Source organism: Hemiscyllium ocellatum, chromosome 5, assembly GCF_020745735.1.
Source record: "Hemiscyllium ocellatum isolate sHemOce1 chromosome 5, sHemOce1.pat.X.cur, whole genome shotgun sequence".
NCBI lineage: Eukaryota > Metazoa > Chordata > Chondrichthyes > Orectolobiformes > Hemiscylliidae > Hemiscyllium > Hemiscyllium ocellatum.
In genome coordinates this window covers 30,582,267-30,595,800 of record NC_083405.1, presented here as the reverse complement: position 1 = coordinate 30,595,800, position 13,534 = coordinate 30,582,267, and the positions used below count along the sequence as shown (strand labels likewise).

The window sequence follows — 13,534 nt, the reverse complement described above, 5'->3', positions numbered from 1 at the left end:
TAAAAAGTCTTTGCTTTTAAAAAATGTTGCATTAACAGCATTAGGTAGAGTTGTGTCACTTTGAGTACAATAACCCAAAAACAATTAGGACAAATTCAGGAAAAACATTTTCTTCAGGGCACAATTTTTAATTCAAACATCAGTGAAGGCTGTGCTATGATATAATGAGGACTTAATTCTAATAAACATTCCAAGAATTGATGTGAAACATGTGGAAATGGAAGTTTTCACTTACACAGATTATGTGGTCATTATCACTATGCTGTTTGTGAGAGTTTGCCGTGCACAAACTAGCTGCTACAATTGCTAAATAACAACACAGTGATTACATTTAAATGTACTTAATTGGCTGTAAAGTGCTTTGACACACCCAGTTATTGCAAAATGCTTAAATCGAAGACTTTTATCTCTTTCTACTTCAACTTTTGGTCTTAGCTCCCACATTGATTTGAGAGGTATTACAGAGAGATCCGGGGTTAAGGAGCAAAGCTAAATATAACATAGTACATTGAAACTCAAAATGATTCTGCAAAGAACTGATAGGACATCAAAATAATATTACTAGAAACTCCTCAAATGTCTGTATAATGAGCCAAATTACCCAAATTTGGGGTATAAGGTGATGAGAAAGGAACACGGATGGAGGAAGATAAAGTGAAAAGGTAAGGTAAATTGTACCTGTAGTCTTACCAGACCACAGGGCTGCTCTGGGAAAGGGAAAAGGGATGACTGGTGGTGGTTTAACCTGTGTGTCACAGTCAAGGGGAGAAATTGAGAAAGGGTTCTTCATGGTAACTTCAGCTGGTGTGGGAACTGAGCTCTCACTTTTGGCATCACCCTGTATATTACAGGCCATGCATATTCCCAAACTTAAACCAGACACTGCAAAAATATATTTTTTTAAAAAGTAATATTACATCTTCGTCTGTGCAGCATTCAAAACAAGATTGATGAAATGGTTAGCACAGATACAAATCAACATGTGGGACCCAAAAGTCTTTGGAAACAAGGTTGCACAGTGACTAAGGCTGGGACCTGTGAATTGAAGAATATTTGACAAAACATAGGAAAGAAAGCTAGGAAGATGTTGGATTCTTTTGTTGGAAACATAGGAATAGGGGTACACCATTCAGATTATTAGGACTTGCTCTGCTATTCAATTGGATCATGGCTGATCATCTGCTCAAGTTATTTTCCTGCTTTATCTCCATACGGCATGGCTCTAGAAATCCCTCAAAACATGCTCAATAATTAAGCTTCCATAACCTTCTGGGACAGAAAATTTGAAAGATTCAAAACCTCTGAGCAAAGAAACTCTTCCACATTTCAGTCCCAAATAGCCTTTGCATAATGTTGAGAATGCAGGCTCCTATTCTGGACTCACCATCAAGGCAAATATGCTGTCTACCTTCCACCATGTCATCCCTGTAAGAATTTTAACAGTTTCATTAAATCACCTCGCATTGTTTACAAAGCAGACTGTTGAGTATTAGCTCAGCAGAGCAGGATGTACAAGAGATAAAAAGAAAGGAAAAATAACAGGTCACTTATAGTCATACAGAGGTACAGCATGGAAGCAGACCTTTTGGAGCAACTCATCTATGCCAACCAGCTATTCTACATTAATCTAGTCCCACTTGCCAGCACTTGGGCCATATCCCTCTAAACCCTTCCTAATCATATACCCATCCAGATGCCTTTTAAATGTTGTAATTGTACCAGCCTCCACCACTTCCTCTGGCAGCTCATTCGATACACGCACCAACCTCTGCATGAAAAAGTTGCCCCTTCGGTCCCTTTTAAATCTTTCCGCTCTCACCCTAAACCTATGCCCTCTAGTTCTGGACTCACCCACCACAGGGAAAAATCCTTGTCTATTTACTCTATCCATGCCCCTCATGATTTTATAAACCTCTGTTAAGGTCACCCCTCAGCCTCTGACGCTTCAAGGAAAACAGCCCCAGCCTATTCATCCTCTCCCTACAGCTCAAATCCTCCAACACTGGCAACATCCTTGTAAATCTTTTCTGAACCTTTTCAAGTTTCACAACATCCTTCCTATAGGAGGGAGATTACTTGAAGAATAGTTTATCGGCCACCTAGCATAGCTACCAACAGGGAAGATGAATTGGAAAAACTACTAAAGGGTGACAATCCCCAAGACTAGGTGGACTGTAGTCTAGGGTCTTGAAATAAATGGCTGCAGAGATAATGGTTGCTTTGGTTCCAATTATCCAAATTGTTTTTAATTCTGGAAGGGTGCCAGCACTGGAAAACAGCTAATGTATCTCTTCGTTTTGAGGAGAGCAGGAAATTATAGTTCAGTTAAGCTAACAGATCCCATACAGGTATTGTTGGAATCCATTATTAAAGGAGGTTCTCGCAGAAGATCGAAGAACAGGAAATCTTGGCAAGCAGAAGGGATACCTCAATAAACCCTGCAAATTGGCGCTATTGATCTGTGGTTCCCAGATTTTTCCTTCCAACCTAAGTCCAATATCTATTTGTTTGTTTATCTGTCTGTGTGCATGTGGAAGAATTTTAAAAGTGGCTTAGAGATTTGGCTAGTACAGCCACATGTTGATAGTTCACAGCTGCTTATTCATGTTTAGATATTGCTCATTTGTAATAAGTGGTAGTTCTTGTGAAGTGCAGGAACCTGGTCAGTGCTTTCTGCTAACTTACTTCCAACCGACAATTAAATCGGGACTTTGCGGGCTTTGATCAAATTGTTAACTTTTCTGCTGATCCTGGAGTGTAATGTGGCTTGTAAATTAGTGCACTTTCCCAAATGGGTCATGACAAAACAGAATGGAATATAATGAAAGGAAGTTTCACTGCAGCTGTATAAGCACATAGAGAAACTACAGTGAGAGCTTTGTGCAGTTTTTCTCACCTTGGAACATACATTAGCATTTGAAGCAGTTCACTCAACTCATTTCTCTGATGAATTATTGAATGGATTCAAAACACACCCACTGGAATTTAGAAGAATGAAAGATGATTTTATCATGATATATAAAAATCATGGAGATACTTGATAATGTTGGTAACTGAAAGGAAAGTTCCTCAAGTGACAGAAATTAGAACTAGTGGAAAGAGTTTAAGGATAGGAGGTATCCATTTTAAGGCTAAGATGAAGAGAATATTTTTCTCGCAAAGGGTCATTAGTCTGTGGAGTTCTTTCCCCCACAAAGCAGTGAAGGTTGGGTTGCTGAAATTATTTAAAAGAGAGTTAGATTTCTGACTGACAAGGGAGTTAAAGGGTGCAGACAGAAAAATAGGTTGTGGTCTATCAGTCATGATCTTACCAAATGTCAGAACAGGGTGGAATGATAAATAACGTATTCCAGCTCCAAAGCAATATTTTCCTATGCTCCTTATCAAAGCTGCAACAATACATTAAAATGGCAAATATCCAATTTTCCCCTCCTGCTCAAACACAAAGAACAAACATTGTCCTAGAATGCCACTGAATAAACTGTATTGTATTGTACAAACCTGAAGTTTCAAATCATAAGCACACATTTGGACAAATCTCTCAATTCCCTCCCTGAACCACACAGTCTCTTGTTAAAAGTGGAAACAGGGAACCATCTCATAGGCCTCCACCAAATCTTTGCTTTACGCACTCAGCAGCTTTTTTATTTCCCCTCAAATGTTTCTACTGTCATCTTCACAATGAAGTACTTCTTTGACAATTTTGTATAGAATCAGGTCCATACTGTAGGAATTCAATGATTCTAGGAGCAGGAAAGATAAACTGTACCACCAAGACACTTCAGAAAAGATCCTTTCAAATTCCTTTTGTGCAATGTATGCTCTGTTAAAGTGATACAAAAATAGTAGTCCTGTCCCAACAGTGAAAACAAAACTTACCTTTCTCTTTCTTTGTCCTGCTGTCCGTCAGACAAGCCTTGGAAGATCCCAAGGCGACAAGCCACCTCTGTCTGTCAGCAGCATTCGCAGCCTTCAGGTAGAAGTGTTGTTCCCCTGGAATGATCAGCTCCATTCTTGTGTTGTCACTATTATGCACTGCAAATGAAAGAAATGGATAATAATATCCCCGAGGGACGGGGGAAGCGTTGGTAGTGAAGATTGAGTGGTGACGAGAAAGATATAAAGACCATGAGCAGATTAATTAACCCAAAGTCTGCCATTCATACATCAAAGAGAAACCTAAACCAAAAATCTCAGGTTATTTTGCTGATAATGGTTGCTCCTACAAGGCAAAAACAGCCATCCGCACAGGTCTCCTATTTATGATCCACTTTCATTTGAAAATGATCCACAAGATTTTAAATCAATTGAAATTCACCCACAAAACAAACAGTTAAAACCGGACCATTAGGCCCAGATTTTTGTGGAGTCAGGTCAAGTTGAAAGGCTTTTAAAAATGATGTACAGGACTCAGTTCTGAAGTTCTTGGCCCCATGATGGAAACGTTTACCAGCCAAGGGCCACGGTACCTGCAGCCAGCGCTCAACTTTACCAACTCCATGGTAGGGGGGCATTTCAAACATCACTCTATCTTGATAGCATACTAGCCATACTTCATGGCAACTCAGAGGAATCGAGAACATGTCGAGACTCTTGTCTGGAGTCAGGAATCGAAAGAAAAACAGCCATTCTACATTCAATGGAAAACATTGCCTCTTGTCTTCTCAAGCTCTCAATGACAAATTTAATTTTGTGCAAACACACAAGGACATTGAAAATAGTCCATCAAGAAAAATCAGGTTATTCAATGTTATAAATGTATTAAACAAGCAAAGCACACACTCCGTACAAGCTATGTCAACTTGACTCCATCAGCGCATTAGCCACTCATGAATTACAGGCAAGCAATCTTAATGAAGCCACCTGGGGGGAAATTGATGTTTATCCATCTGTTCAACATACAGGAGTCTGACAGGTTTTTGAACATCAGAGCAGTACATATGCCAGGAATTCTACAGTGTTACACGAGTTAAATTTGGGAATATGTCTGACCTTGAACCTATCTCAATGATTGGAAAAGATCTATGTAGTCCAACATTGAAATTTAGGCACTTTGCAAATTTAAGCACTCAATATGAATGCTTGCCTGAGCATCAAAAATGGTAATGGGCTCAGCACTGTAAGCAATTGTGACACAGCTTGCAGTGCTGAGCAAACATTGGTTGATTGTCATCTTTATTCTTTGTAATAACTTCATCTTCCTCTGAAGATTTATTTTCAATGTCAATGTGTTTATTTACAGGGAATTAAGAGGTATTCTGTCATTAACACAATGTGTGGCTGTGTGCATGATCAGCATTTTTAAGAAATTGAAAGATGAACAATTTTATTGCCAGAGATTTTCAAAGTCTCTTTGCGTTTAGCTTCTATTTCAGGAGCAGAGACTGGTTAGGTTTGGAAATAGCTCATCAGTTCTGACCACCTAAGATGCTGAAAGAATGAATATATGCAATGCATGGGGAAATGAGAGATATGAGGGGGCATTGAGGGTGCTTTGAGATATGAAAGGAATGCAAAATATGTTAGCATGGATTGAAGATGGTATGAGTTGTGTGCTGAATGGTCAAGGTTATAACTGGGCTAATATCCCAGTAAATAGGTATGAATTCTAACCTGCTGACCTAACCACTTGCCCATCTCTGCTGCTGTCTCAGGTTTGCTTCTGGAGACAGCTAGCTGATCACGAACCCATGTCTTCCTCCACAACATGAAACTAGGGTAGGATTGCTCCTCCAGAATGGAGAATGGATTATTGGATCAGGAAAAATTCCCGACTCCTAATATCTATTTCCTTGATAAAAAATCCAGCTCAACGTTTCTGTACTCCACTCTATTCCTGTAGCCAGACCCATTTTCATCCAGATGCATTCACATGCAAAAAGGTTCACTGTCTGGTTGTTCACTGCATTTGGAATGGAAACAAAAGTGGGCACTATTGTTCTGTTGTGAAACCAATGGTCTTCAGCAGTAGCTCTGTGCATGAGCTGGCCCTTAGTCCCTCTGGTTACATGGAAAACCATTTAAAGGAGGATTTGTTGAAATAGATCATTTTAGCACCTTTTCAAATTTACTGCCAGAACAAAGGAAAAGATCTAGAGAAATGGATCGCTGGTCTATCCCAGTTGGAAAAACATTAAATGGATGGGGTTAATGGGGGGAATAGGCAGTATTTTGTGTTTCCTGCTACTTAGCTTTAAGAATATTGCTGAGAAATTAAATACACGGTCTGCATCTGGGTGCAAAGTGCCTAAATTTCAATGTTGGACTACATAGATCTTTTCCAATCACTGAGATAGGTTCAAGGTCAGACATTTTCCCAAATTTAACTCGTGTGACACTGTAGAATTCCTGGCATATGTACTGCTCTGATGTTCAAAAACCTCCTTGCAATACAAGTGGCCTGGATTCAAATACAGTAGTTATATTAGATCTTAGCATTGAAACAGATCAGAAATAGAGATCATAAAGAAAAGGTTGAGGGAGGATGCATGTTTTTTTTTGTCAATAAAAAAAAATATAGTGCCTCAATCCACATATCAGTTGTTTGGTTTTTCAGAAGAAAAGTCAGCTTCGTTCGCTGTGATTGAAGACTACCAACATAAACCGGTTGTGTTTGTTGTTGAAGCTTACAGAAAAATCATCATGAAATGGAGCACAAGACTAAACTAAGAAAAGTAAATATAGCTGTGGCATAAATTATTCCACATGGATGACACATTTACAAAAAATAAATATACATTTTAAATTACATGACTGGAACTACATAGATAATGAAAAACAAAACATCAGAAACATAAGGTATACCATTCTGTGTAACCAGCTTTTTCTATCAGAAGTTCAGTGTCCCATTGTACCTTTCGAAAACTGACTAAACCCAAATCTCATTGTTTTTCTCTCTGTCAGAGACTGATCATCCTGCAGATGTTATGCCATCCTTTAAAACCTCTGGAAGTTGGTGTAAAGAGAATTCCTCACTTGTTAAACAACATTCTTTTCATAATTCTGGTGTGTAAGCTGCTCAGAGGCAATATAACAAAAATATAAAAAAACAAAAACCTCTCCATATTAATTATAATTAAAATCCATTCTTCACACAGGTAAATACACCAAACAGCTTCAAAATAACATCCTTAATCAAAATTATTGCATCTTTATTCTGTACAATCCATTGACATAATTAAATTGGAATATAGAATTGCCAGCTTAAATGAAATAATTTTAATATATATTGCTTTATCATTTTATTTTCACTTGAAGTGATTAACACTGGAATTCATACTAAATGTTACCACACATTACATTCCTTCAAGGTATAACCCATATTTTGAACTACGAACTCCAGAAATGTACTGTTTTCACTGTTCAACACAGTATTTTTTTAAAAATTAAAACTTAATTATAGCCATAAAGAGTTAATACCAAATAAGGGAAGATACTAAATGCAAGAATTTTTAATGCCAAGTGTAACTTATAATGAAAATCTTTTTTGAGTCCAATTTTCTAATTATTCCATACCAGCAGGAAGGAAATGGAAATTGAAGGTCAAAGATGTTAAAAAATACCTTATATTTTACCTTGTATTTCACACACTGCCATCTTAATGCTGCCTTTGCAGCCCTTCCACGTGTCCTCTTGTGAATCATAATAGGACAAAATTCCTCCAGCAAGAATAAACCAGCGTGGCTGCCATCCTGTACAAAAAACATGAGTAATGTCAAGTTATTAAACTATAGAATAGCATACACATGTGTTTCTAACAAGACAAACTGGGACTATTTCGTCAATTATTTCAGAATTATCAGTGAATTCATATTTGCCAAAAATCCAGCAACAAGAAAACTCCCTTGTCCCTTAGCATCTATCTTTTCCAGCTTGGACTTCAAAATTAGGAATAGTATGTATAATTCTGAAAGCTCCTTTTAAGTCTCAATCTCTTTGTATCCAGTGTCTTGCCTTACAGAAATGGGTTTGAAGATAAATGTTCAGCTTAGGAAATGCAAACTGAAGTAACAGTCTAGAATTTACTTGAAGGGGCAAAGTTACAGCTTTCACCACTGACAGGCGTTACTTCACAGGCCTTAGGGAGTTTGACTAAACTGGCATCTAACCTATTGCAGTGCCCTCTATAGGGTGTCTGTGGCCTTATGAGCACAGCCAGCAGCTGCAATATTCTTCAACCAGACTGAAGTATCCTCACTAAAACATGCATACTGCCAGTCGGGAAGTAAACACAGGAAATAAAAATTAAATGTAAATTATGTACAAATAGTAAAATAAAGATTGCGACATGCTGGTGAGGTTAAAGGGAGAGATAGAAGAGAGAAAAACTGGAACTATTAAAGTTGCTTGGCATTAAATTTCTTCTCAGGGAGTAAGACTTCACATTTACAACATTAACTTTACAGAATTAGAGGTTGTTCAGTAGTAATTATTATTTATTACAACATCAAAGTTCCCTTAACTTTCATAGCCAGATATAGTGCAGTCCAGGTGAGCAAGCATTACAAGTTCACGCCAGTAAAGTGATCTCAATGCAAAATCTATGAGTTAGGAGTGTAACAGTATACACTATGGAGATAGAAAGCATCCCTGACACCAATTTACATTGAACTGTACATATGCAGATGCAACAAGTTGCTGTGAGATATAGCCAGAAATACTACTGAGAGCCAATAACAATCATTTTTAAAACTGGGGCAATACTTTTGACTGAAATATGCCAAAATATGTCCATTTAGACTATGCATCACTTAAAATTAGTATTATTGCAAATAGAAATAGTTTAGTTGTATCTTCGCTGCACAAGGAAGTCAAGATATGAAGGAAAACATTTTTTCTTTTGACCAAATGAATATCCAAAACTAAAATTCCACTGTCTCAAGAATCAAAGTGAGCTACTATTAACTTGAGGATAAAGAGGAAATCAGACAATTCTGGCCTCTATGAACACTGCTCAACTCTCACTTATGGTTCGTAAAACCACATTTCAACAATTATACCATCAAACTCAACCTTAAACTTTCACTGTGAAAGAAAAATTGCAAAAGATGATGGTGGAGGTAACTCCTCAAATATTGCCCTCAAATATAACAAAAGGTGTAATAGCAATCAATTTGGTGGTGTCTCTGCACAGATCCACACTGTTTCCACATTGGAGGGATTCCATAACCCACAACCATATATTTCTCCACAGAGCAGATCGAGACCATTTGACCCTCAAGTCTGCACCTACCTTCTGAAGGAAACCCACCCTATCCCTGTAATCCCGCATTTACCATGTCTAATCCTCCTAGCCTGCACATTCCTGGATTCGACAAGTGTAAATTGGCCAATCCACCTAATCTGCACATCTTTGGACTATGGGAGGAAACCCACATAAGACAGTCACTCAATGGTGGAATCGAACCTGGGAACCTGCATTATGAGGCAACAGTGTTAACCATTGTCCCACCCGAATCACACAGCCACATGGAGAGTGAGAGAGTCCTTAACCTCAACAAAAAAAATCTGGAATGCAAAGCTGCGTAATATTCTAAAAAAGCTAGCAGCATATACTTATAAAGCGTAAAGATAGAATTGTCACTGGAAATTTCATTTTGCATTGTTAGCAGATAAAATTTTCTGTTAACTAATTGGAACTAGCAGAAAATATTCTTTCGGAGGAAATCCATGCAGCATTCAACTTTTGGCTTGGAACGTCAAATATGACTTTTTGTTCAGCCTTCAACCCCTGCAGAGTACCAGAATACATGGATATTATCAATGATACATTACAGGAGATTCTTCTAAACAATAGAAGCCCTGGCAGAATTGCAAATAAGTCTGATAGCTTCCTGTTGATATGATAGCCTGATTAATAGATCTAGCAGGCCCTTAGGATTAACAGATCAGTGTCATGTATCAGCGCCATTTATATTTGACAGTGTTTAGTGTTTTCTTGTCTCAGTGTTGCTGAAAATACATTTACTCTGGTACTGCTCAAGGTATTTCAGAAGATTATACAGGCACCTATATCAAATAATGTGTAGGTGATGACATCTTCAACTTTTCAAGAGTGCATACAAAAATAATAGTTGTGCAGATCACTGCTACTTTTTGCCACTAATTTCGCATTACTTGCTAACATAATAACCACTTATTATATAGCATTTTTAACACAGTAGAGCAAACTCAAGCACTTTAGAGAAGTGTTATAAGATTTGGCACTAAACTTTATTGAGAAATGTTCAGACAGGTCAGCAAAAATTTGTACAAAGAAGTAGTTTTAAAGGAGAGGGGAAAGTCATACAGGTGTACAGCAGAGAGGCAGACACTTCTGTCCAACCCAATCTAGTCCCTTTTGCCAGCACTTGGCCCATATTCCTCCAAACCCTTCCTATTCATATACCCCTCCAGATGCCTTTTAAATGCTGTAATTGTACCAGCCTCCACCACTTCCTCCAGCAGCTCATTCCACACATGCACCACCCTCCATGTGAAAACGTGGCCCCTCAGGTCCCTTTTATATCTTTCCCCTCTCGCCCTAAACCTATGCCCGCTAGATCTGGACACCCCCACCCCAGGGAAAAGACCTTGTCTATTATCCTATCCATGTCTCTCATGATTGTAAAAACATCTGTAAAGGTCACTCCTCAGCCTCAGACACTCCAGTGAAAACAGCCCTAGCCTATTCAGCCTCTCCTTATAGCTCAAGTCCTCCAACCCTGGCAACATCCTTGTAAATCTTTTCTCAACCCTTTCAACTTTACAACATTCCTTCTGATACGAAGGAGACAAGAACTGCACACTATATTCCAAAAGTGGCCTAACCAATGTCTTGTACAGCCACAACATGACCTCCCAACTCCTGTATTCAATACAATAAAGGAAAGCATACCAAATGGCTTCTTCACTATCATATCTACCTATTTCAAGGAACTATGAACCTGCACTCCAAGGTCTCTTTGTTCAACAACACTCCCTTAAGACCTTACCATTAAGTGTATAAGTCCTGTTAAGTGTAAATCCTGTTCCTCAGGTTTCCGTCCAACAAGTTGTCCACTACTGTTGTCAGGCTCACCGGTCTATAGTTCCCTGGCGTTTCCTTACCACCTTGCTTTAAGGGAGAGAAATCCAGATGTGTGGTTTGGATAACTGAATGCATAGAGCCAGTGGTGGATTAATCAAAATTGGGGATACACAAGTGCCAGGATTAGAGAAGCAATGAGATTTTATAGGGTTGTAATGCAGAAGTAGAGGCAAGGCCAGGGAGAGACTTGAACACATTGATAAGATTTTTACAATTGAAGTACTGCCAACTATCACATTCTCCAGTAAATTCAGCTCTTATCCAACTGCTTTGTTCAGGTGACATAGCATTTTAGACTACAATCAGCTTAAAAAACATTAAAGTCATGGTCCAAACTACACCTGCTCCCTTGGTCACATTCTCTCTGATTACAATCAATAATCCACCACTTAAGACCACAGGTACATTTTGCCATCTTGATAATGTTCTCTCTCAGAATATCACAATCAATACCAACATTACACAACAGAATTGGAAAGACCTGCTCTGCCTTTGTGAAGCCCAAACAATGACCCAGCAGGAAAAAGGAGTTACACTGCCAGAAGTATTTACGCAACCTTAATTGCTCTCCGCACCTTCTAAATTGACGGTAGGGCTGCATCTGCTGTTGGTGACACATCCAGAAACTTAACCATTTTCACTTGCACTGTCTATCCTACTACTGGTATTGAGTGGAAAGTCAAGATGTCGAACACCAACATCCTCAAGTCTTTAATATAACTGTTATTCAAAACACAATCAAATAGCTCCAGTTGCATTTGCCAGAACGGATGATTATAGGATTTCCTGAATAACTTTCTATAAGCTAGCTGCAGTATTGATATTACAAGAGACATGGAGAAGACAAAACACTACAATATTAACCCCATACCCTCAAAAGTTCAGCCACTAAAATAAAAATGGTAGGTCTACCAAGCTAGTTTGAATAATTTGGCAATTGATTTTCTAATAACATAAACAGAGAGGGCTGGAGAAACTCAGCAAACTGGCAGTATCTATAGTGAGATGAAAAGAAGTTACATTGAGTTCAGCATGACCCTCCTTCAGAGATAATGCTGGTCTCAAAAGATTAACTGTTTCTTCCACAGATCCCTCCAGATCGGAGGTTCTCCAGCTCTTTCTCTTTTATTTTCAAACTTCCAGTATCTGTAGAATTTTGCTTTTAGCTGAATGAAGAAATCATTTTCCTGGTTCATATGGTTTTCAGTGTTATGTGCTGCCAGAAACAGGTTTTTCTCCTGTCAGTAAATCCATAATAACCGAGGCCACATTAAATATAGAAATCTGTCCACAACAACATGGGCAACCATCCAAATCCAGAGAGATAAGCTACTGATTGCAGGAACCAAAACCAAGGGTCAACAAAATAAAATAAAGAGCTGTGGATGCTGGAAATCTGAAACAAAAATAGAAATTACTGGAGAAACTCAGCAGGTCTGGCAACATCTGCAGTGAGTAAATATACATTTAAACTGCAGTGACCTTCTTCAGGATTAAATCAGGATCACTAGACTAAAGGCATTAACTCTATTTTTTCTCCAGATATGCTGCCAAACCTGCTGTGTCTCTCCAGCAATTCCTGTTTTTGCTAAGGCTCATTGATCTATAGAGGAGAACTGCTTGAAGCTAACAAACTATGTAGCCAGCCTACACAAAATTCAAGTAGCCTCCAGATGCTTGTCCAGACAAAATTCTTCAATCCACCAAAACATTAGTCTGCAAGGCTGGCTGGGTCAGAATGAGTCATGGTTAGCGTGGTGCTGGAAAAGCACAGCAGGTCAGGCAGCATCCGAGGAGCAGGAAAATCGACATTTCCGGCAGGAGACCCTCATCAGGATTCCTGATGAAGGGCTCCTGCCCGAAACGTCGATTTTCCTGCTCCTCGGGTACTGCCTGGCCTGCTGTGCTTTTCCAGCACCACTCTAATCTTGACTCTGATCTCCAGCATCGGCAGTCCTCACTTTTACCCGGATCGGAGTGAGAACCATTCTAACCCAATAATGGATATGTCTCCCCTGGCCCCAGTAAGCCAGCATGAAGTACTGATAAATAACACGTCACTGGGCCACTCGGATCCTGTTTGGGAAATATTACAATACCGAGACAGCCACAGAGGTTAACTTGGTTCTAAGCTTCCCTAGTCAAATATATTGGGAGAAACCACCTGACACCAAACATAGTCCACCCATCTTGGTACTTAAATGCAGTGGTATATAAGCAGATTATTAGTAAGCAATTGCTTAGACTAATATGTCGGATAAATGGTTTTAGTAAAGCAAATGCTCACTGTTGATTAATCCTCCTACGGAGTTATCAGTGACAGCCACATCAAGCTATGGCCATGAAAACTTTACATAAATCCATTTGCAGCTTCCTTCTGAATCTCTCAAGTGAGTCAGAAAAATTGAAATATAAAGTGATTTTCCTGAAAACAAGGGAACTGAAAGGACAAGAGTAGACAAGACA

At 38.8% G+C, this 13,534-nt stretch overlaps 1 protein-coding gene across 3 annotated transcripts in view; it reads right to left on the bottom strand.

Moving 5' to 3' along the window:
• plekha8 (pleckstrin homology domain containing, family A (phosphoinositide binding specific) member 8) overlaps window positions 1–13,534 on the bottom strand; it is a 62,922-nt gene that overhangs the window by 47,917 nt on the left and 1,471 nt on the right. For all 3 annotated transcript variants that reach the window (XM_060825374.1, XM_060825375.1, XM_060825376.1), the window contains exons 2-3: window positions 7,575–7,691; window positions 3,880–4,035 (exon numbers count right to left, since the gene is read on the bottom strand). In XM_060825374.1, coding sequence (XP_060681357.1) covers window positions 3,880–4,035; window positions 7,575–7,691 — 273 coding nt within the window. The remainder of the gene's footprint in view (window positions 1–3,879; window positions 4,036–7,574; window positions 7,692–13,534) is intronic.